The 22508-nt window shown below is 36.7% G+C and overlaps 1 protein-coding gene across 2 annotated transcripts in view; it reads right to left on the minus strand.

The window, feature by feature from the left end:
• The window catches only part of TPP2 (tripeptidyl peptidase 2), a 52618-nt gene that overhangs the window by 25270 nt on the left and 4840 nt on the right, over positions 1 to 22508 (minus strand). For both annotated transcript variants that reach the window (XM_027885643.1, XM_027885642.1), the window contains exons 2-18: positions 21065 to 21193; positions 19157 to 19252; positions 18644 to 18748; positions 17867 to 17991; positions 17001 to 17164; positions 15686 to 15840; positions 14619 to 14695; positions 13975 to 14102; positions 12012 to 12111; positions 9868 to 10016; positions 9624 to 9739; positions 7874 to 8042; positions 6112 to 6269; positions 4515 to 4591; positions 3554 to 3660; positions 2605 to 2759; positions 1377 to 1493 (exon numbers count right to left, since the gene is read on the minus strand). In XM_027885643.1, the coding sequence (XP_027741444.1) occupies positions 1377 to 1493; positions 2605 to 2759; positions 3554 to 3660; positions 4515 to 4591; positions 6112 to 6269; positions 7874 to 8042; positions 9624 to 9739; positions 9868 to 10016; positions 12012 to 12111; positions 13975 to 14102; positions 14619 to 14695; positions 15686 to 15840; positions 17001 to 17164; positions 17867 to 17991; positions 18644 to 18748; positions 19157 to 19252; positions 21065 to 21193 (2127 nt within the window). The remainder of the gene's footprint in view (positions 1 to 1376; positions 1494 to 2604; positions 2760 to 3553; positions 3661 to 4514; positions 4592 to 6111; positions 6270 to 7873; positions 8043 to 9623; positions 9740 to 9867; positions 10017 to 12011; positions 12112 to 13974; positions 14103 to 14618; positions 14696 to 15685; positions 15841 to 17000; positions 17165 to 17866; positions 17992 to 18643; positions 18749 to 19156; positions 19253 to 21064; positions 21194 to 22508) is intronic.

The raw sequence follows: 22508 nt of genomic DNA on the forward strand, positions 1-22508 counted from the left end.
TTACAAACTTGTATTACTGTAAGTATATATACAATATATAAATACTTTGCACAGAACTGACAAGTCATACTTTGTGCAAGATTGGATTTTGTTAGTGCATTTGGGACGATTTACGTAACAATAAAAGTATTATTCATCTAGAATATTAAAGCAAGTATTTTATAGTGCTTCTTAGGATTATTTCTATGGAATAGCTTAACTCTGCAAAAGAGAAACAATACTACATAGACAGACCTAGTGATGGACAAAATCATTTGAAACCTTTTTTTTAGCAGTATCCCCTGACAAAGACTGTACATGAGCACTATTAAAATTTATTTTACAAAAGTCACCGGTGCTCAAAAAGAAAGAACAAAACTGTTCATACTCTCTCATTTTTAACTGTCCATTATCCATTTGATGCAATCCTGCTGGGCTGGGGACAGCTGCCGTGCACACCACCAGCTCCTTCTTTTACTATTCCCCTGGTTCAAGACCTGTGACCTTAGCACACTGCACCCACTCTTTTTTCTCCAGTTTATTCTGCTCTTACAGCCTGATTACACCCAAATTCACTCACAGGACAGCTATAATTTGCTCTGGTTCTCAGATGAAAAAAAAAAGAGAGAAGCCAGGATAAATTGGCTTGGTGCTGCTGCATGTACTTATTTCCCTACCATCTCTCAAAGAGCTGTCTCCTGAGTGAGGTAATGTCAAGCCAAGCCAGCTTGCATAGGACCGCAAAAGCATAGGACCAAGAGAGAGTACTGTAAATATTATGATACCAACATTTTAAGAAACTTTTTCAATCCTTTAGTATCACAGAGCCTTAGGAATCATGACATTGACCCATCCACTGTGCCTTCAAGTGCCCTAAAAGATAACCCTCAACCCAATTAGCTCGATGATTCTCAAGCCAATCTCAATAAAACACTGAAAAGAAAATAAATTTTAATCAAATTTTATTCTGACTATAGCATTGAGAGTATTGCCTTTTTAGCAATGTTTGTCTAGATATACAAGTTCAAGAACTGTGGGCCCAGTAAAGTTTATTTACACAAACACTTGCTAGTGTAAGCGTATTTACAGTTTCAGCCTTTTAGTATGTTTTTTCTGTTTGTGTTGAGTTTAGGGGTTTTGGTTGGGATTTTTTTTTTTCCTTTCTTCTCCCACTGCTGATTAATAATGAAAAGACAAAGAAAAAAAAGCATAAATAATGTTAGTGGGCGCTTCTGTGGGATTGAACTATTTTGCAATTTTTAAGAGAGAATATGAACGTCTCATGTATAAAGATACTTTTACTCTTTCTAAATACAGTGAAGAAGGAAGAAAGCTTTCTTTTCTGAGATACCACAGGATTTCAGAATAATTAAAAATAAACACTCTGGAAAACTTACCATGTTTAGCTGAGGAGCAGCACAAAGTACACCATGGAAAGAAATTGTGTAATTAATGCTGACATCACTAAGGCTTGCCCACCACCGAGCAACACAAAATTCAATTGTTTTTCCAGCCTGGGTAATAAAAGCACAAAGTTAGACTACAGCTCCCATCTTCCTCTTCTATTGATCCCAACCTCCCTCATCCCAAGACAACAAAAACATCAGAGTACAGCTCAAAAAAGACTTCTTTTGTCCAGTTTACTCCAACTGTATGGATTTGTACAGTACCAAATAAGACATAGTTGGTTCAGAAAACATCAGACAGCTCCAAAAAAGCCCAGGATGTCTGATGAATGCATCAGAACAAAGGGTGGTGGGATTTACTCTACACAGAATGGTACAGCTTTTAAAGGTCACCTCTTCCTTTCTTATTCTTCAAACTAGGCAGACAGGTTAGGTCATAGATGAGTTTAACATGTGTGCCCCAGAGAACACATATCAGAAAAAGAGATCCCACTCCCTGCCTAAATAAGATGACAGGAAGCTTGAGAGCTTTGGGTTTTTTTTTTTTGTTTGTTTGTTTGTTTTTTTTTGTCTGGTTGGTGGGGGTTTTTGTTTGTTTTGTTTTTTAATTAACATGATAGAATTCATAATGTGTCAGTGGGACCAACTTAGCTTATTGTCCCCCACCGGACATTTTCACACAGGGTAGGGGACTGAATAGCATAGAAATTATAACTACTCTTAGGGCTTTAGAGCTATACAACCAAATTGAGCAAGGCAGTGGACAACCTTCAGAAGGAGGCTCTGTTATCCACACCCCTGAACTGTTAGCTCATTCCCAGCTTGTGTTCTGGACTCTCGAGCTAGCATTATCCAAGCTAAGCATGCTGTACCAGCTATCACCTGGTTTAAACATCAAGATGTCCCAAATTACCACATTAACTACTAAAAGCAAAATATGTTGAACTACAGCTATCCAAAAAGTCAGAGTTCCTATTTGAAAGGGAAACAAATTGCTTTGTATAAACAAGTAGAAACAAATTGAAGATATTAACATGTATTATATTACTAAATAGCTCAGAAACCTTAGAAAGCTATTAGACTGAAAGTCAGATGCATTAACTTCTGTAACAAACACATGATTTCTTGGGTTTGGGGTTTTTCTTTGGAAAAAAAAATCCAGAACAATGTTATAATGCATGGATACTTTATTTACCCCACACCACCCTAAGTAACTTACTAAGACAGGAAATGCTTCAGTCACTGATCCTTTTTCTGGTAAGGATGAAAATTTGTAGAACTCATGACTTCTATATGCCTTTTGTTTCACTAGCTGAACGGCATGAAGCACAAACTTGGCAGTCACATCAGCTGAACATGAACTCACTGTCACTTCTAGGTTAAAGAACAAGAAACTAAGTTTAGTTTCAAGACCTAAGAATTTTAGAAGGAAAGCAGATTCATCAGAGAAACAATACTTTCGCAAGCAATTTGTAATTTAAGAAGTTATGCAGCTGCCCAAGTGGCTCCATTTGTGAAAAATGTCTATGTATCAGTTATTTTCAAAGACCCTTTCAGGTCAAGGCAAACTAGCTAAGTTCAGAAGACAATTAAAAGAAACATGTTTCACAAATGGTGCAAATTGATCAGATACTACAGAATACAATCTGTAAAGGACAGACTACTGAATTCCAAATTAAGAGTCTTATCACTAATTTTTGTTTAAACGAAAGCTTTTTGAAAGGATTACTATTAGTAATTTCACACAGGAAGATTGAGGGAAAAAAACCTTTTTTTCCTTCTTGCAAAATTACAGGCTACTTGCCCTTATGAAAATTGCATTTTCTCCAGTTCGACACTCTTGAATGCTGCATTCATATACCTTAACAACTAGACAAATCTCAGACAGTAATACTTTTCCATAAAAATGGGGCATTCTTACAGGTATAGGAAATAATTTCAGATTGTTATTTGCTGGTTTCTTTAAGACTGAGAATCATGATCCTACTATATCATAAACAATTCACAATTACTCCTTTAAAGTTTAAAAATCAAATAAATATTTTACATATTCATGGGTGGAATCCTTCAGTATTGATTCAGGCAGAACTCAAAATGATTTAAAAACAACTTTGTTAAGTCTGACAGATGTGATTTTTTTATTTAGTTAAGGTGGTTATTTTCCTCACCAGCCCATGTAGATCCCTGTGGAACATCAATGAAGTGCCTTCGGATCTGACCAGGTTTAAAATGAACATCCGTATATGTCAGGTCATAGCCTGATGATTCATCTACTCTGTATGTCAAAAGGAAAACAAACGCTAGTCAAACAAGCTGTGAAGCCAATTTTAAAAGCATTTTTAAATGCAAAAACACTCTAAAAATGTCTACAGTGAGGATATTTAGTCCTCAGCGCCAATTATTTTAATCTATAATAGTTCAGAATCTGACAGCACAATGTATCCAAAAGATTTAAAACATCAGCTCCACCACTGTGTAAACATCCTCCCCACCTCCCTGAAGTTACAGCACTTAAACGTAAGTATCAAAGAATCCTCATTTTCAGTGGATCTGCTCTTCCTGGCTGAGTGAATTGCCACTGAAGTGAGCTAAGGTATGAAGGAAGCAGTATCTCTGTGAACGAGTGAGAGAACAGTCACTTCCCCTCCCTTCCCTGCCTCAGGGCGGATTGTTCATCGAACAGATTTAATAAAATACTGTCCTTCCCTATCAACATCGTTGAAGTCATGTTTAAAACAGCGATGGGCACAATACTATTTGCAAATTCCCTGTATTAAAGTCATGACCAAAGCTTATCCCAACGTACAATGGCCAGATAATACCCTCTGCCTCGATGTACTCAAGTCCACAAGGCAGAAATGAAAAAACAAACTTCAGTTGACCTACAGGTATGAGTACATTGATAGATACTTCGTAAAACAAGCCAGATGGCATCTGTATTCTGACAGAGCAGGAAGTTGCTGCCACTGTGGCTAAGCCCACCAGAACACACTGCCTTCTGGCTGTCAGGACCAAAATATGAAAATGTCACAGCTGCATAAGTCTGCTGTAAGAATCTTTTCAGGTGTCTATTCACTTAACAGAGTTAGTACTAAGTTCAAGAACTCCCAGAGTTCTGAGTTTACTGACCTTGTCGGTATAACAACAGTGACTGGAACTCTGAACAGAGGGCCTGCATTAGGTGTTGCTGTATCATATCCACACACCTAACAAAATACAATACAACTACTTAAAATTTTTGGTTAAATCAAACTACAGAAGACAACATTCAACTTAAACTACTTGCAGAATCTTTGTAATCATCACTGAGAAAAAAAAAGGTCTTTTGACCACTGGCACCCTAGAAATAATAAACCACCAACAATCTCTGAGGAAAAAAAAATAGTTTTCACACTTTGACTCATTTCAGTCTTTCCCCAGAAGTTTTCAAACTTTCAATCCACATTTGATAGTTACTATATCAGAAGCTCAACCTAGTTTCAACTCAGAATTTGTCCCAGATTTATTTTAGTTCAGATATTTTTATTGTTATATAAAAAAAATATTTTCATCCTTGTCTTCCAGGATTATGTTAGAAAAAATACAGTTTGATTTACCATGCTTTTCACAGCCAAGCTTTAAATACCATCTCTGAAAAATATGTTCAATCACAGAATCTCATAACAGTTATGGTTGAAAAGGGCTTAAAGATCATCTAGTTCCAACTCTCCTGCCATGGGCAGGGACTCCTTCCACTAGACCAGGTCGCTCAAAGCCCCATCCAACCTGGTCTCGAACACTGCAAAGGATGGAGCATCCATCTCTGGGCAACCTGTTCCAGCACCTCACCACTCTCGCAGTGACTTTGCTAAAATGTTCTCAGTGGTACCATAGAAGACTTGCAACTCTAAACATCTTAAGCAAGCACTTTAAAAGTGAAAGCTGGTATCATCTTTATTATGATCAACTACAATGCAATGAAAGCATTTCAATGTTAATATAAGGTTTGTGATAAGGATAGAGAAGGCTGAAAAATATTTGTTGTTGTTGGGTAACTTTTGCAGGAGCAAAAGAGGATGACTGGGAGAGTAAATGAGAAATTTAATGGCTTTGTTATTAAATCTGACAAGATTTGAATGTAGGTGCTCAAAGTGAGTTACATCTTCTAGTGTACACAGCCATTACCACACATTTTTCTCCTTCACCTTCCAAAATGGGATGTAGTAGAGGTAAGGAAACAAGAAAATATGTTACATCACTGTGCCCAAGCAACTTCTCAATACAAAGCAAAATTTTGGGTCCATTTAAGACTGTATGGCAACATCACAAAAGCCAAGCCAGTCCTTAAGCCACCACAGAAGAAATATTTAAGACCTCATAAAATCACAAATCTCTATCCTCAATAATAGTATCTGTCAATTGAGATAGATAGTCAAAGGTTGAAATATATCCAGAGGAAAAAACTTAATCAATGGTTATTTATTTGGTTTATATTTTCTCTATGTTTTTGTTTTTTAAACACAGATAATCAAGGTCTTACTGGTATGTGCTACAGAACATTGTATAGCATAACTCTGACTGAACCCTAGCTTCAGCCTGTATAGTGAAATGGAGTGTGGCACTATTTTCTGGTCTGTACAGCACACAGATCTGATTTCCTTAAAAATTACTTATACAAAAAGTTGGTAGAGACCACGTGAAAAGGAAAGAGCATGCAATCTTGCTTAGAACACCAAGATTTCCATACTTCTGTATAATGTACTCCTTCTCTGAGGCCACGTGGATCCACACGAATATTTATGTGTCGACACTGGTTCATGAGCTCTAAATGACTAGGACACTGGACCCACGATGCATTTGAGGTTAAAGCTAAATGAAGCTGAAGAGATATTCTTTCAGTATTTTCTGTCAAGAAACAAATTTAAGAAACAAGTTAGTAACACAAACATGGGCCCATAGTCTACTATAATGCAGTATTTGCTATTAAAATGCACACATCAATAAAACGTAATAGGAATCAATTCCTCAGGGCACCTGGATGTCAGATTCAGAACAAAGGACAGTGTTCTGTATCACTTCTTTTGACTTGAGAAAAACAGAAGAGCGGCAGTATGCAGTGAAATAAAGTTTGTATTTGACTTTGAAAGTCCTCCCCCTTAAAACAGTCAAACCCAACAAAGTCAAAGATAGGATGGTAAGCAATGCTTCAGTTACCCACAACATAGTCTGGAAGCAGGTATACACTTCCTTCTAGAGATAAAGTGTTGCCTAATGCAGAGAAATACAATAAAAAGCAATCCCACTGATTCTAAAGGTTAATTACCAAATTACATTATAGAGCAACCAATCTAAGCAAGAAGAAAAATCTATTAAAAATTACTATGATAATCTACTTTGACTTTGCAAACAGTCAGATTCTGTAAATTAGCTTCTATGTCAAAAAAAGCACTAAGTTTCCAAGAAAGTATCCAAACCAGTTGAAATGTTTTAGGTTTTAAAAGCCAATTTCCTGCTCCAAAGGTGACACTTCAGAAAACTTTTTCCAGGTTTCCTGTTCCTAATTAAGCTTAGCTTAATTTTCAAGACATTTCCTCACATCTTTATCAGAGAAAAGAGCACTCCATTATTAGATGCAATTCCTTTATAGGTACATGGAAAGCTCGAAGAGAGCATCAACAGACAGACTGAGCAGTGAGCATCCCTTAATCACTTACTACAGTTTCTCAAACTCAGTCTTCTTGAAGACACCAGACACAGCACAGAAAGAACAACCAGAAAGAACAACTGGACAGGTCCAGAGAAACAATATCACACTACAAGCTTCTCACCCATTACAAATGCCTAATTGTTTTCAAATTGTTTGTTTCCTGCAGAAGAGTCCAGTGTACAGAGACTTTATTTTTTTGTGTCACATGTTAAATTTAAAATGCACTGATTGCCACATATGCTGCCAAACAACTAAGTTATTCTGAATCAGTAACCTGTCCCAATTCATACCTTTTCTTCCCCTAAGCAAACTCATCCCTTTGCCCCGTGCCAACCTTTTTGAGGATCATTGATTTTAGGAAAGGAATTAATCTCAGTAACAAGCTCTTACGTGGCTCATTTTTCAAATACAATGTAATTCAGTATCTCAGTGAGTTCCAATTTTATTAAATAAATCTAGGGCAAAACGGTTTACAGAAAAAAAAAAAGATGTCAAATCTTGCATAAGTTACTTTTACCCTGTAAGTAAAACCTGTATCAACTGCTGTATTGCCCCTAGGTATATTTATGATAATCAATAATTAGATACTGACTGGAAGTCTAGATTGAAAGCGCTGCAGTTGTAAGTTTGAGGTTAGAATGGAAAAGTCTTAGTTGCATGCCTTCATTTCCCATTAAATTTAGACTTACAGTGACTTCTTTTACAGTACAGATTCCTAACACTCCTCATTATCAGAACTTTTTGCTTCAAGATCATGCTTGTATGTCCCCACCCATCTTGACATACAAAAGCTCTTTCCTACCTGTATTCTCAGGAAAGACAGGTTCTATGCCAACCCCATGATCAGATGGTGCAGCTATCTGGGCCGAATCTCTGAGGTAGATTCCACGGTTGCTGCCAACAGTAACTGTAAAGCCGATGTTACTTGCGAATGATGAATTCTGAATGAGGTAGTCATAGGCTTTATCAACCTGTTAGAAAGAACAAGTTCTAAATTAACAAACTTCAATTCAATAGTAATTTATGCATATTCTCTTCAATATGAAGTGTTCAGCAAGCACAGCAACAATGAAGTACCTCACATGCTGAGCCACATGTGCTTCTATAATACCAAATACAGAAAGTGAGGCAACTCTTTCTGTCTGCAACAGCCACGCAGAGCCCAGAAAGCCAAGAACATTTAAAATAAAATGCCAAGTCTCCTCTGCTACAAATCCATCAGCAGATTCGTAACGCAAGTTTTCAGAGTTGACTTCAAAGACAAAGAGGACTTCAAGGTCCAAACCTATGATACTAATTCAGGTGACTTTTTCACAGGTGAAGCAATACTAATTAAACATTCAAAATTTTTATACAATAAAAAGTTGAGCAATTCAAAAGAGAGAAGCAATATGGGATGCCCATGTAAGTTTTATAAATTGGTATCAAATAAGAGAATCAGATCATGATTCTCCAGTCCCTAGGTCTAAGGAAATGAGTTGTCACACTAACCTTGCATGACAAGTTAAGTTTTTAAGAAGACACCTTTCTACCTTGCTTGCTATTTTAGAGACTATAAAAATCTTACATTCTCTTCTACTTGGAGCAAGGTACCTTCACCAGCAAAGATCAGGGTGCTCTCCTTTGAGACAAGAGTACATACAACAGACTTGTCTCACAGATCAGTTGTAACCACATTTTAACACATGCTTTAATCACAGGCTACTAAAACACAAAGTATCACTGGTGCATTTCATTTTTATGCAGCAATGTTTTTTATTTGATATTGGCTACCACCACTACCTTTTGCATCATTACAGACGTGCTTAGCAGACATTACCTACTGCATTCTAGCATCTCCAGAACGTGAGATTAGGATGGAGCAGTTAATATCTACCATCTTGAAGCACGAGAGAAAAATCTCAGTACTTCTTTTGACTACGATGGGAGTGACTGTGGCAAAAAAGAGCAGCAGCTTTATAAGAATACAAGTTTATGCATAGGGAGACACTAATTCAGTGTGCCTTCATCATACAAAGGATCGTATCAGATTGCCAAGCCCCTTAAAGTCCACAGGATACAATGAGCACTTCAGTGCAGGCCTGCAGCAAAGTCACTGCACAACTGCAGCTGTACTCCTATGTGAACCAGCGTGGGTATCTATTTTCACTGCCCAGAACTTACAGTTCCAGCTTTTGTCTGAACAGAACAAGTTCAGATCTCTCTGACAATACATAAAAGCATTTTTGGACATCAGGACAGAACTCAGGCACTCAAATTCAAATGTGGGTGATAAAAACCCACATCCCACTTTTATTTCCATGTACCTTTTGATCAGTCTAAAAATGTGTCCAGTTAACACATTTATTCTACAGCAACTGCATGTTGAAACTGGAAGAATTTCTCATTCCTTCTCCCCTCCCACTACATTCCCTTCCTCTTGCTCAATCAGATCTGAGAATCAAGTAGCATGGGAGCAAACTGAGTGAGATCGCTTAGAAAGCTGCTTTTTTGTGGGTTAATTTTCCACTGACAGTTACTTATATTATGCTGGGTTTTTTGCTAGCAAATACCTGAATAATACCATGTCCTTGCGCAAATACTTCTATGTTTTCAGCTTTCACTGCAGTATTTTCTAAAGCTCTTCTGACAGAATGTACAGTGTAGTGAATACCATTAGCTTTGAGTCCTGAAATTAAAAATAAGGGTGTTATTGGACACAACAAAAAATTTGAAAGCTACAGCATTTTTATAAGAGGAAAAACTATTTAATCTCTTTTAGATAACCCCTCTAAGCTTAACATGGTAGCACATTACCTGACAATACTAATGCAATGCCTCCACATGCATTGGGAGAAGACATGGATGTGCCATTCATGAGTTGTGTTCCTCGCAGAGTCCAGTTTGGAACAGAAGCAATAGCACCTCCTGGGGCACTAATACTTACTCCAAGGGCTCCATCAGTGCTAGTGTTAAAAAAAAAATTATTAAGAAACAAAGTTTTTTTTTAATGCACAATTTATCTTGAAGTTATCAGTATACTTCGAAAGATTTCAGCTTTAGGGAACATTCACAATCTATTACTGTATTAAATCTATTAACTCATTAAGCCAAGACAAAGGATGGCACCAGTAACAATTTAAAATGTCACATTAATCATTAGCTATGCCTGTTTTGCAGTGAAAGGTTTCTAAATTTTACCCCTTCAATACCCTTCAGTTTAGCCAGCAGAATATCTTTTGAGGTTTGAATTAGAAAATGCACACAAACAAACCTATTAAACACTTCAATACATAAAATAGTATTTTACACAGCCCATTCAATGGTTATTAATTTTAAAGAAAAGCTATAAAAGGCAGAGGAAGGCTAGAAAAGATCTAAACCCCAGATGTTTAATTTTCCATGTTGCCAGTTCACTACCAGGTCAAGTTCTGAATTACAACACACAAACCAGAAACAGGGAGAGCAGGGGAAGAACAAAAAGAATCAAACAAAATGTCAAGAGCCGGATCAGGATTAGCTAGGCCTATCTTTCACAGGCATATTTAACAACAGAGCAAGGACCTCTGGCACAGTTAGAGCAGCATCTAGTTTTCAACTCTTTGAGCTAGATATGCTACATCTTTCTTGCTCCCGATAGACAAAAACTGCATCACTTGAATAAGGACAGCACTGTACCCAAGTTATTGGGATTTGTAGAGAGGCAGGGTATTACAGGGCATTTATATACCACCCTGACAATTTCTTATATCTAAAATCTGTCTCAAATCACAGTACCTCAAGTACAATACTCTAATGTGATGTTTGGGCATATTTTATGACAGACATATATAAACCTATAGAAGGTTCTGTACCAGAACACTTCTGGACACACAGTGCACAGCACATCTGCCTGAAAGCTTCTGCTGCTTACTCAAACAGACTGATCCCCTACACTAAGGCTGCTGTAGCAAACTTGTGAACTCTCCCAGTCAGCTGCATGTTGTACCCTACACAAGAGGAATCCTGCTTTAGCCAGACTTGGGCCTTTCAGCTGACATAAGCTCACTCTGACTACTTTACAATGCACAGTGACTAAGAACACAAAATATAGGGGTTTTATATATGTGTGTGTGTATGAATATACAAATTAATTACAAATCTTTCTCCCTTTCTCAGTTGACGGTAGAGAACATATTTCTCTTTTCCCTATATGAAACATGACAGTTCTTCATAGCAAGATTCTGAAACAATATACTTGACACTATGCAAACACCATGACAACTACAGAGCAATCCTAAAGTCTAAACGCAGGCAAGAACTCAAACATACATGTACTCTTTTGTTTCTTCTCTTGTCTACCACATCGGTACCAAATGCTTCAGAGATATGACATAAAAACTGAAGTTTACATTACCCCTAAATTTTCTTTTATAGTTCTTTGAGGTAAGTTTCTAGAGTGTGAGGTAGAAAAAAAATGTCTCTGCCTACTCACACCTCTGCCAGACTCAAGCAAACCCTCGAGTAAGTTGTGTCGTTGCAGCAATGTCAGTGAAGCCAGAGGTAACACTACTGCAGTAACAGTATTTCTTTGAATCTTCAGCACTTAGAGAATATTTAACTTCAACACACTAACTTAATTAAATAAATGCTATGGAAAAAATATCTCAAAAAAACTAAATTAAAAAAAAAAAAAAAACAAACAAATTTCCAAACATTTCATCAACTTTTATCATCTCTGAATAGGTCTGCACACAAATACACTTTCCTGAAAAATACAGCTTGTGCTGAAGCCACTCAGTGGTATTCTTCCTCCCCTCAGGAGTTCTGCAGTTCAATATAATATACAAAGGCCTTCCCAGGACAGCAGGCTATCTATGCTCTTTCCACAGGAAAGAAATACTTTTATTCTGGTATTAATGACCAATTTAGATTTTTGAATTACCTCAAAGCAATGAATTTGTTCTAAAAGTATAACATACCTAGGCCCTCTGGATGACCAAGTGTATTGATTTGCAGGCAGTTTTTCTCTTAAAGAGTATTCAGCAATCATCATGTCAGGTGATACATAGGCACCAACACCTGTAAAAAACATTCAAACATTTTAGATGTAATATGAACTTTTAATAAAAGCTAAAGTGAAATATTTCTGTTGTTTAAACTCATTATGAGAAGAATTCTTGTTTTTTAAAAAACAGAAACACACATTTTCCATCTCATTAAATCCAGGTAGTTTTGCTAAGCAAATGTAAATCAGCATGCTATGCAGTAACAACACTGATGGGCATACCATGTAATATTAAAATATTATGCAAATTTCCAAGTTTCACTTTTATTCAGCTGGAATAGGATGTATTCACCTTCCACATTTCTTCCACAACAGATGCCTTTTACTCATCTCTTACTCATCTCTACTCTCTCCTGCACCTCTTTGGCTGTGTTTACACTGCTATGAACTGTAACAACCATAACTCAAAGCAATCCACATGATTTGGTTTGTGTTCATGTGGCTCACAGCTAAACCACCTGGAGCCACAACCACCCAACTCACACACAGCTATGAGACAATCATTACTGTGTATCAGTTCAATGTGCAAAGGGTACGTAAATGACTACATCAAAGCCTCACAAAGTGGCATTTGTAGAACAGAATGCCAAGGATGCCATTCACCTATTCTAAAGTGTACGTTCCACTTTGTTTACAGCACAAGCACTATCAGGATGGTAGAATTACTGCGTCAAGCTGACAAATTTGGCAAGGCCCATGTTTGTGTAAACTAAGCCAACCTGTCATCTGTATTTTGCTTTACCCTCAAAACCCAAAAAATCTTATCTGGTTCACTCCAGATGAAGGACAAGGGGCAAACTACTTGGCATGCAGAGCGAATGATCATCCAGTCTCTAAAGTGATACAACAAGTAAGTTGAATTGAGAGAGTAGATGCATTCTGAGAGCAAAGCCAATACAGACCTGAATAGAGCTTGTTAGTTCCAGTTCCAACCCCCAGTCTCAGTAGTGAATTAATTGCAGATTAACTTTTAGAAAGTAATCAGCATTAATTCTAGTAGTCGCCCTGAAACAGCAGCTCTCCAGCTTTCATGACTTCATGTTAGTCTCCTTTACATGCCAGTCTTCTTGAATGAGAATTCTGAGACTTAGCAAGCATCTTGTGTAATGCAACAATGAGACAACAGGATTTATACAAAAATTAAGACTAAGGAAGTTACCCCTGAATGTTAGACATTTTTGCTGAATTTTGTAACTCAATCTTCCACTGAAATATCAAAAACATATGTTAGCCCATCAGAAAAACAACTTCTACGCCAGTAATCGGCTGGCACAAAAGTGGCACTGCAGCTGGAAGATTCCTCCCATCAAGGACTTGTCTAGGTCCTGACATGGGATTATTTTATATTCAAATTAAGGAGATTTGTTTAACTACAAATAAAAATCAGAGTTTCTGATGAAGACAGACGATCCAAAATCACAGTTCTGACAATTCAGAATGCATTGCAAGACTCTTCAGAAGATTAACTGGAATCCAACTTAGAATCATATTTTTTACAAGTTGCATTAGCCAGCAGCAACTGGTCTGAGCAAAGCGGTGTGCTTAGACAAAAAACTAATTAAAAAACTAATCCTGGAATGTTCAAATAAATAAAACCAAAGATTTCTTTTGTACATTTGATACAAAGCCACATCGAATCAAGACCATTTGCCTCCTACCTCTCTTTTCTTCATAGGGTCCTGCAAGAATTGTAAGGAGATAATCTAAATTTTTATCCCTAAGCATACAGGAAGTGCCTCCCTCAGAATTAATCTTGTAGCCCAACAGTCTGAAATTTTTTTGGATTTAGTTCAGCAATCAAACATGTAACAAAAGCACAAAGTTTGAAAGAACAGAAGGTAAATACTGTAAAGATTTTTTCAAAACAAATTGTGTACCTATTACACTCGATGTAGTTCCACCAGGACATCCTACTGTAGAAAGGCAAGGACCATTATTTCCTGCACTTGAAACATAGATTACATTGTGTTTCCACACTGCTTCATTAATCACTTCACAAATTCTCCTGAAGTATGAGAAAAAAATAAGTCGTTTAGTCAACAATATTACTTTCTTCCACAGGACAAAATTCCCATTTCTAGTAGAACCTCTGAGCAGTCACCAAACAAGGAATATGAGGGCCTGTTTCCCACACCTGGCAGAGGTGGTTCCAGTACAGAAGTTGACCACAAAAATACCTTCTGGTTTTAAAAAGGAGTAACAGTTATAGCAATCTTAGGTCTTCAAAACATACTCCACAGATTATGTGGTATTGCAGCTACAAAAATATTAATCTAAAATATTATTTATATATAGAAATTTTTATATTACATATTTGTATGTATATTATAAATTATAGCTTTTTGGATGGGTTTATCTAACTTTCAAAGACAGTTTAAAATGTAAACTGCAGAGTTTCTAACACATGAATCATATAGGTCTGGACAATTCATTCTTAGTGACAGCTGATTTACACAGAGCTCAACAAATATAATTCCACTTCTGTGAAATTGAAATATACTTTAACTACAGTACTACTCACCCAGAATTTGGCCAGTGTGTTGCTTCTCCATAGCTATAGTTGACAAGATCACATTTGTATTTTATTGTTTCTATCATCTGATAAAGCAAAAATAAAAGCAAAAATATATACTAGTCACAGAATAAGTCACTTAAAGAATGACAAAAAACCTTCTGCTTGAACTGATCTGCTACTGATATGTAAGAAAGTGGGATAAATCTCTTTTGACTCTAGAAAATAATTCACTTCCATCAGTTATTTAAGTGCTATTTTCCTTATGAACAAAGACAATTAAAACAAACCAATCCCTGAACTACCTTATTCTTGTCATGTTCCAAGCTATAAATTAAGACATTACCCTATGAGAAAACTGCAGACATCATCAGTACTGTCACTAATGTCTGTCCTCAATAACATAAAATTCGCCTTTTCCTGTGCGGTTCAACAGAACTCTAAAAAGTTGCAAAAACATTTATTTTACATCTTCATGTTGCTCTATCAAAATGTTCTATGGGCCAGAAACATAATTTTCTATTTTCAGATCCTTTTCTTGTGTAAAGTTTTTCCCCATCAGTTCACTAAATGGAAAAGGTCTTGGGTCTTTCATCATTAAAAGAAATTATATTTTCCTCACTTGTAATAAAAAGAGTTCACACAAACTCAGCCACATAGGTAGATACTAGTCTCTATTCTAGATTTAAGTCTTCTATAATTATCTAAGTAACTATAAGAAATACAACACAAAGACTTCTAAGCAGTCATGCATGCAACTTCACCCATGTGTCAAGCTTGACAGACACAATGCAAGTCTGTCAGTCTGAAAAAATTTTAAGTGCTCTATGCAACAGAAGTCTTGTTTTGTATTAAAACATTAGTCTTAAAATATGCTTTAAAATACATTTTAGTTGTTTTCGTGGTTTTTTTTAGGATTGGGTGGGGGGGTTGTTTTGTTGTTGTGGTTGTTTTTTTGTTTGGTTAGTTTTTTTGTTGTAAATACTGTAGAACCATAAAAACATAGCCTATAAGCCAGAAGAAAGGTTCACAATATTCTACACTTTAATCACAGCACTGAGATTAATAATACCCACAGCTCTTATTAGACCAGTGCCAGTTTCCATTGTACTTAGTCTCGTATCGCCAATCTTAATTGCAAGAATCTGAGCTCCAGGAGCCACACCATTTCGTTCTGGTTCTTCTGGAAAGTATCCAGCTGCAATACTCGCCACGTGTGTTCCATGAGCTCCTGCACAAATGAAAAGTATGTTTAGTGAATTTCATTTTTATCAATTTAATATACTACAGCTCAACTAATTTTCACTTATTGAGCTATAACAATATAAATCCAGTCAGTGGCCAGTCACCAGTGATGTTCATCACTGGACATCTGGACAAGGGGATCAAGGGCACCCTCAGTCAGGTTGCAGTCAGCAACAAGCTGGGAGAAAGTATTGATCTGATAGGATCTGATAGGATAGGAAGGCTCTGTAGAGGGATCTGGACAGGTTGGATCAACTGAGGCCAGCTGAAGGAGGTTCAACAAACAGCTTTTCGACGAGAGAAAGGAGGCAGCAGGCAGAGAGAAATGAAGTATAACTGAATTCCACTGACAAAAGTTCCACTTCAAAGCCTCAATGCTTCCTACTCAAAGTTATCAATATTATACCTGAGATGACTTGGATAGTGGGGATTAGGAAAAAAAAAATAGAACTGCTTAGTAATACAGAAAGGAATGTCTCAGAAAAATTACCAACTATTTAGAAACCATAACTGCTTTTGTAGTTGTTTTGTAGTGGGGATAGTTTCATAAGGAATTAAGATCATTTTTCAAATCAAATACATCCCTACCACCCTAACCACTCAGGTTGTTTCCAAAACATGATTATTTAAAGAGTACACCACTATGGGTTCAGAGCAGTTGGAGCTACAACTATAGAGACACCTGACATCACTAAAAAAAGTTCGTATGAACCTAAATAAAGATCAACACCCATTTTGCTCATGGTATACAAGCACAAAGCATAGCAACTAAAAATCAATCATCACTCTATAGTTAACAAACAAAACAAAAGGGTATTTTGAAAGAAGGCTCTCTCTAGTTTAGGCTTTAAGCTGCAGGAACATCTTAATGAGTACCTAAGTATACACATTCTATGTATACATGCTTATGTACCCAAATTTGACAGTATTTCAGAGAAAAATGTTAAGTCAGTTTGGTAATGAGCTGTCATTATAGGTTTAGTTCAGGAAATCTGAATATCAATCTTAAATGCCATAATAATGAATGCTGTATTAAGACAGCTGCCTTAAGCCATCCCAAGCATCAGAATCAGGACCCAATAAAAATCACTATTTCTCATGACATCTACGCAGCAGCAAAATACTCTTAAGTTTACTTTCATTTACCTCCACTTGTTACAATGGACAGAAGGTTTCCATCATCATATATATTCACAGAATAATTCAACATCTCAGATGTCCCAAAAGATCCATATTCCTGAGCCTCTTTGTAGGTTCTCAGCACTGTACAGTTAGTTAAATCACCACTCTCGCTTGTATCTATGCAGGCTCTGTTGACAAAAAAAACAAATAAAAATACAATTTTCCAGTTGCTGCAAACTTTTTGTTATCTCCCCCCTCCAGCACAACATACCACAAAGACTTCAAGAAGTTTGGTTCTGTGTTTATGGTATCTTACTTCTTCCAGTCGCTATTTTAAAACCTGGTTGTTTACACTTAGACTCAGAAATTACAAAGACTTCTAAATAAACTCATTGCCAAATGCTACTAAATTCAAATAAATCCAAGCATATGAAAATTCATCCAATTTCAGGGAAGAAATTTTACTAAAGCTACCTGTTCAGGGCTGGTACACAAACATTTGAAGTCTTACTCACTGTTTCATATAATGCACATTATCAGTCAAGAAACGTGCCACGTTACAGCCTGAAGTCTGTGCAAACACACCTGTTTTGTTTCAGGACTTTTTTTTCCTATCCCCAATGGATTCTTAAAGCCATTTTATTCTCCTTCAGAAGGAAATCCCACAAGCTTCTGCTCATATCATGCTGTCTTCAATTTTATTCTACCCCATCTTCATTTGGGATCGGAATCTTGTCAAGAAGCTCAACTGATATAGCAGGATTATTTTAAAGCAAAATATATTTAAAACCTCTATAAAGAGGGCAGATTTAAAAATTAACAAGAGTCTTCATTGCAAATTGCTGTTTTATGTGTAGAACAAGACATTTTACACAAGTTTAGGCATTTACCTCCAGGTCTCACCATCATTCCACACTAAGCAATCATATACTGGGCCAGGATCACTGTATTTTTTCTCAAAAGAATTCAACAATTCCACTTGATTTTGAAGTTCTTCCTTTATTAGCTTATTTACCTAATAAGGCAACCAAAACTCAGTTAGAGTGTTTCTAAAATTATTACAAGATAGGTAATCCTAAATTCCCTTCTGATGCTACACATTTGTTCCCTTGCTTCCTCAGGAATGTTAGACTATCCTAGGAGTCACAAACATCTAGTAGTTCAATGGCCTCCAACAGCACACTACTTATTTTCAGCCAGTTACGCAAAACTATTTCCAATTCCTGTAATCGTGACATTTAAAGTCATTATCTTTTTAAAGATTGTTAAATGATAAAGGAGTAACCTGAGGCATTTCTGGTACTTTATTGGAATAGTACATAGTTTACAAATGAAAGAATACGTTAAGAAGATTCCAACTTTGAACAAAGCATAGACGGTAGCCCAAAAGAACAGCACATTAAATTAAAAATAAAACTTACTAAAAGTGTCCTACAAAATTTTTCAAGTACATATTCCACAACAACTTCAGAAAGTTAACAGCACTAAGCAAATCAAACAACCATCCATATAAAAACTTTTTAAATAATCAGAAAATACACTGGTAAGTTATCTGCCAAAATAGTCACAAGTATCTTTCCTTCACTCATCTAATGAAATATTTTAACCCTGTCAACCAGTAACAAATTGTTGCAAACAACAAGTTTATAAATTTAGACTCTGCAAACCTGTGAGGGAGAGCTAAGAGCAGCATCAAATTCTTCTTGTTTCCTACAGGCCTCTGCTAGAGCCAGTCTGTGAACAGGATCCCAGAGTTTTTCCTTACGTTCTTTCTGTAAAACAAAATCAGGTTCCTGACTAGACTGACAAATACATGTCAAAGTATGAAATCTTCAAAAACAATTTGAAAATTCTCATTTGACACACAATGGCTAAAAGTGTCCCATACGATACTATAAATAAACATAAACTGCCACACAGAAAAAAATGAGTATCAGTAATTTCTATACTTTTTGCCTGAATGGACCACTGAGCCACCTGCTTTTGCTCTGAAAAATCACAGAAGAAATTGATCATACCAAAAATAAACAAAAATCAGTGAGAGAATAGCACTCAAGTGCTGCCTAGCAGCCTAAACGTGCTAGCAAATCACATGCTGTGGTTTTTCAAAAAAAAAACAAATTAAAGAAATAGAACAGTGAAATATGACTACACACCAAAACCAAAAGGTATTTCCTTACCTGAATCCTCTCCTTAAGAGCTTTAGGATAGATATCATAGCCATTTTTTATGCCAATGTGATATTTGCCTGAAGGATTTACCCACTTTGCTGGAATCTACAGAAAAGTATATTCAGAAATAGAGTTAACTAACAGCATTAAAACAAAAAAAAAACCCAAACAAAACACCAAGAAAAAAAACCCCAACAAAAAAAATCCCCAACACTGTGTAACATAACTTAGCAGAACAGACTTGCAAATACTGCCAGTTTAATTCCCTGTCTCCAGGACAGCAACTACTGCACTGTTTCAACAACAGGACATGGCAATTTCAATCTAGTTCCAAAAGAATAAGTATCAGTTCCTGTGACACTGTCATTGAACATCTTTAAGTATCAGCTTCCGTGATACTCTACTTTTAGAACACAAAGCCCCAGCAGTGACTTTACTGCTCAGAGGTCTGGGGAAATAATAGTACTATAAATGAAAAGACACACCCTTGTATGAAGGAGTATTGTAGCTGGAAGTCATGACACACATCTCACTTTATATTTGGTGCTATTTAGATTCAGTATATCAGATCCACTAATCCTAGTTAACAACAGCAGAAGAGCAACATATTCACCCTTAGAGTTATCTTCTGTGCAAAATTAAGAAGAAAGCTGATAGTATGGAGAGATTTAAAGATGTGATGATCCCATATCACATCATCAATCCAACCAGGAAATCAAGAACATGTCACAACATCAGCAGTTCTGTGCACTCAAGACCTCTACTAGATCTCATTGTGTGTTTCTGAAAACCCCAAAACATTTCTACTCTATGCATAGTGAGAATTCAGTCAGCCAACATCTAAGTTGTCACAGATTTTTCAGTCTCTAAAACTATTTACCATGAGCTTAGCACAATTCTTCTTGTAGTTTATGCAAATGTTGAAAACAGAAGCACTTTTAAAGACAGAATTGTGTTTGATATTCTTAAAGCACGTTAGCATGTTTTCTTCAGAAAGTTTCCAAAGGTATATCATATACAGCTTTGAATAAATAATTAAATTATAATCAAGCACCCAACAAAACCTTGTACACACCCCCATTCGCCTACAGAAAATATTAAAAAGAAAGACATTTGAAAAGTAAAAGAAACACTAAGCAATCTGTATGAAGATGATCAAGTCCAGTATTAGCTTTGGATAAGATCTAGTTTAGTGATTTTGGTTGGGCTGGGTTTGATTTCCTTCACAGTAGCTGGTATGGGACTGTGTTTAGGATCTATGCAGAACACAGTGTTAATAACGCAGGGATATTTTAGCTGTTGCTGAGCAGAGTCAAGGCTTTTTCTGTCTCTCACCCCACCCCACCAGTGAGCAGGCTGGCCATGCACAAACTGTTGAGAAGGGGACTCAGCGAGAATAGCTGAGGGGTATCCCATACTGTATAGTGTCATGCTCAGCATATAACCCGGGAGAACAGGGGGGATGTTCAGAATGATGGTGTTCATCTTCTCAAGTCACCATTATCCACAGAGTCATAGAATCATATGGGTTGGAAAGGACCTCTGAGATCATTAAGTCCAACCCTTGATCCACTACCACTGTTGTTACTAACCATGGCACTAATGCCACATCCAGTCCATGATGGAGTCCATCTTTTCTGGGTATGGCTGTTTACCTGCCTGCCCATGAGAAGGAGTGAATGAATTCCTCTCAACCCATGGGTTTTCTCACTTTTACCCTTCTGATCCTCTTCCCCTCATACTGCTGGGGGGGAGGGTGAGCAAGAGGCTGTGTGGTGCTTGGTTGACAGCTGAGCTTAAACCACAAAATCTGGTTAAACGGAAGTTAAGTTCTGTAGAAACCAAAATAGATGTTATATTTTTTGTTAAGCAATCAAGAAGATGTTCAGTGGTGTCTCTGTACTACCAAACACTCACCTTTAAAGTTCTTCCAGAAAGACCAGTAATTTCTCCATCTTTAGGTTCTACAATGGTACATGTAGTTACATCACCACTGCCTGTTGTGTCAATTATATCAACTATCTTTGGTTTCCCATCAGTCGTAATCTGAAAATATAAGCACCAGAAAATTGAAAATGTAGTTGATTACCCTTAAGTGCACAAACCAGGAAAATTTTTAATTTTTCCTATTAAAAATAGCAACTAACTTTCTAAGACACCAAACTTTAACTGAAGGATATAAACCCAACTTGAACTTGGTTATATTTTAAATGAACGAAGACCAACATGTTCATCTTTCTGGTTTATACAGATCTACTTATTTCTAATAAGGACTTAAAAGAGAAACAAGTAAAACCACTGTATCAACAAAGCACATGCAGCCTCACTTTAAAACCACACTGAAATCTGCAAAAACTATATTTTGTGGTCAAATTATTTGGTGTGTTGCTTCCATCTGCCCATTCTGGTCAAATTTTACAGTAACGAGTGCACAACTAACAAAATAAAAGGTGAAGTACAAGCTCTCAGAAGCTTTAGTCTGTTAACTGAGCTTAAACCTAAAAGGAACACAAGTTACCATCATCTCCTTTTTCCTCTTTCAAGGACTTTGCTTCACTGTTAGTAGCTATGGCTATATACTCCTAATACTCATATAAGGAGCATTTTTACCAGAACGAGGAGAAGAAGAGCTGACTACCTATGAGGAGTTTATGAGCATACATTTAAAGCCTCCTCAAATCAGATCAAAACTAGCCCTGATGGACTTTACAGTAGTTGTGGGTAACTAAACAACATCAAAATAGAAACTACTAACCTATCTAATGTCCCTTTTACCTAGAGGAACCTCCTACACAATTACCAACAGTATAGTTAAGATTTTTTTATTCATTTAACTTATAGCAAAAACACCCAAAGTTACTTTCTTGTAATAACATTCTTCATCTAGGATCTACTGCAGCAGTTTATTCAGCAAATAAACTATACTCATATACAGTAGCATTTGCCTGAAGGGCAATATGAATTCAGAGGGCTGGAGCTCCTCTCCTATCAGAACAGGCTGAAAGAGCTGGGGTTGTTCAGCATGGAGAAGAGAAGGCTCTGGATAAACCTTATAGCAGCCTCCCAGTACCTAAAGAGGGTCTTAAAAAAACTGGAGAGGAACTTGTTAGAAGTGCACAGACAGTGATAAGACAAGGGGGAATGACTTTAAACTAAAGGAGGGTAGATTCAGACTAGAAATAAGGAAAAAAATTTTTACTATCAGGATGGTGAAACACTGGAATGGGTTACCCAGAGAGGTGGTGAATACCTGGAAATATTCAAAGTCAGGTTGGACAGGGCTCTGAGCAACCTGACCTAGTTGAAGATGTCCCTGTTCATTGCAGGGGGATTGGACTAGCTGGCCTTTCAAGGTCCTTTC

This window comes from Empidonax traillii, unplaced genomic scaffold (assembly GCF_003031625.1).
Source record: "Empidonax traillii isolate 1590-97213 ecotype Southwest subspecies unplaced genomic scaffold, ASM303162v1 scaffold169:size887049, whole genome shotgun sequence".
Taxonomy (NCBI): domain Eukaryota; kingdom Metazoa; phylum Chordata; class Aves; order Passeriformes; family Tyrannidae; genus Empidonax; species Empidonax traillii.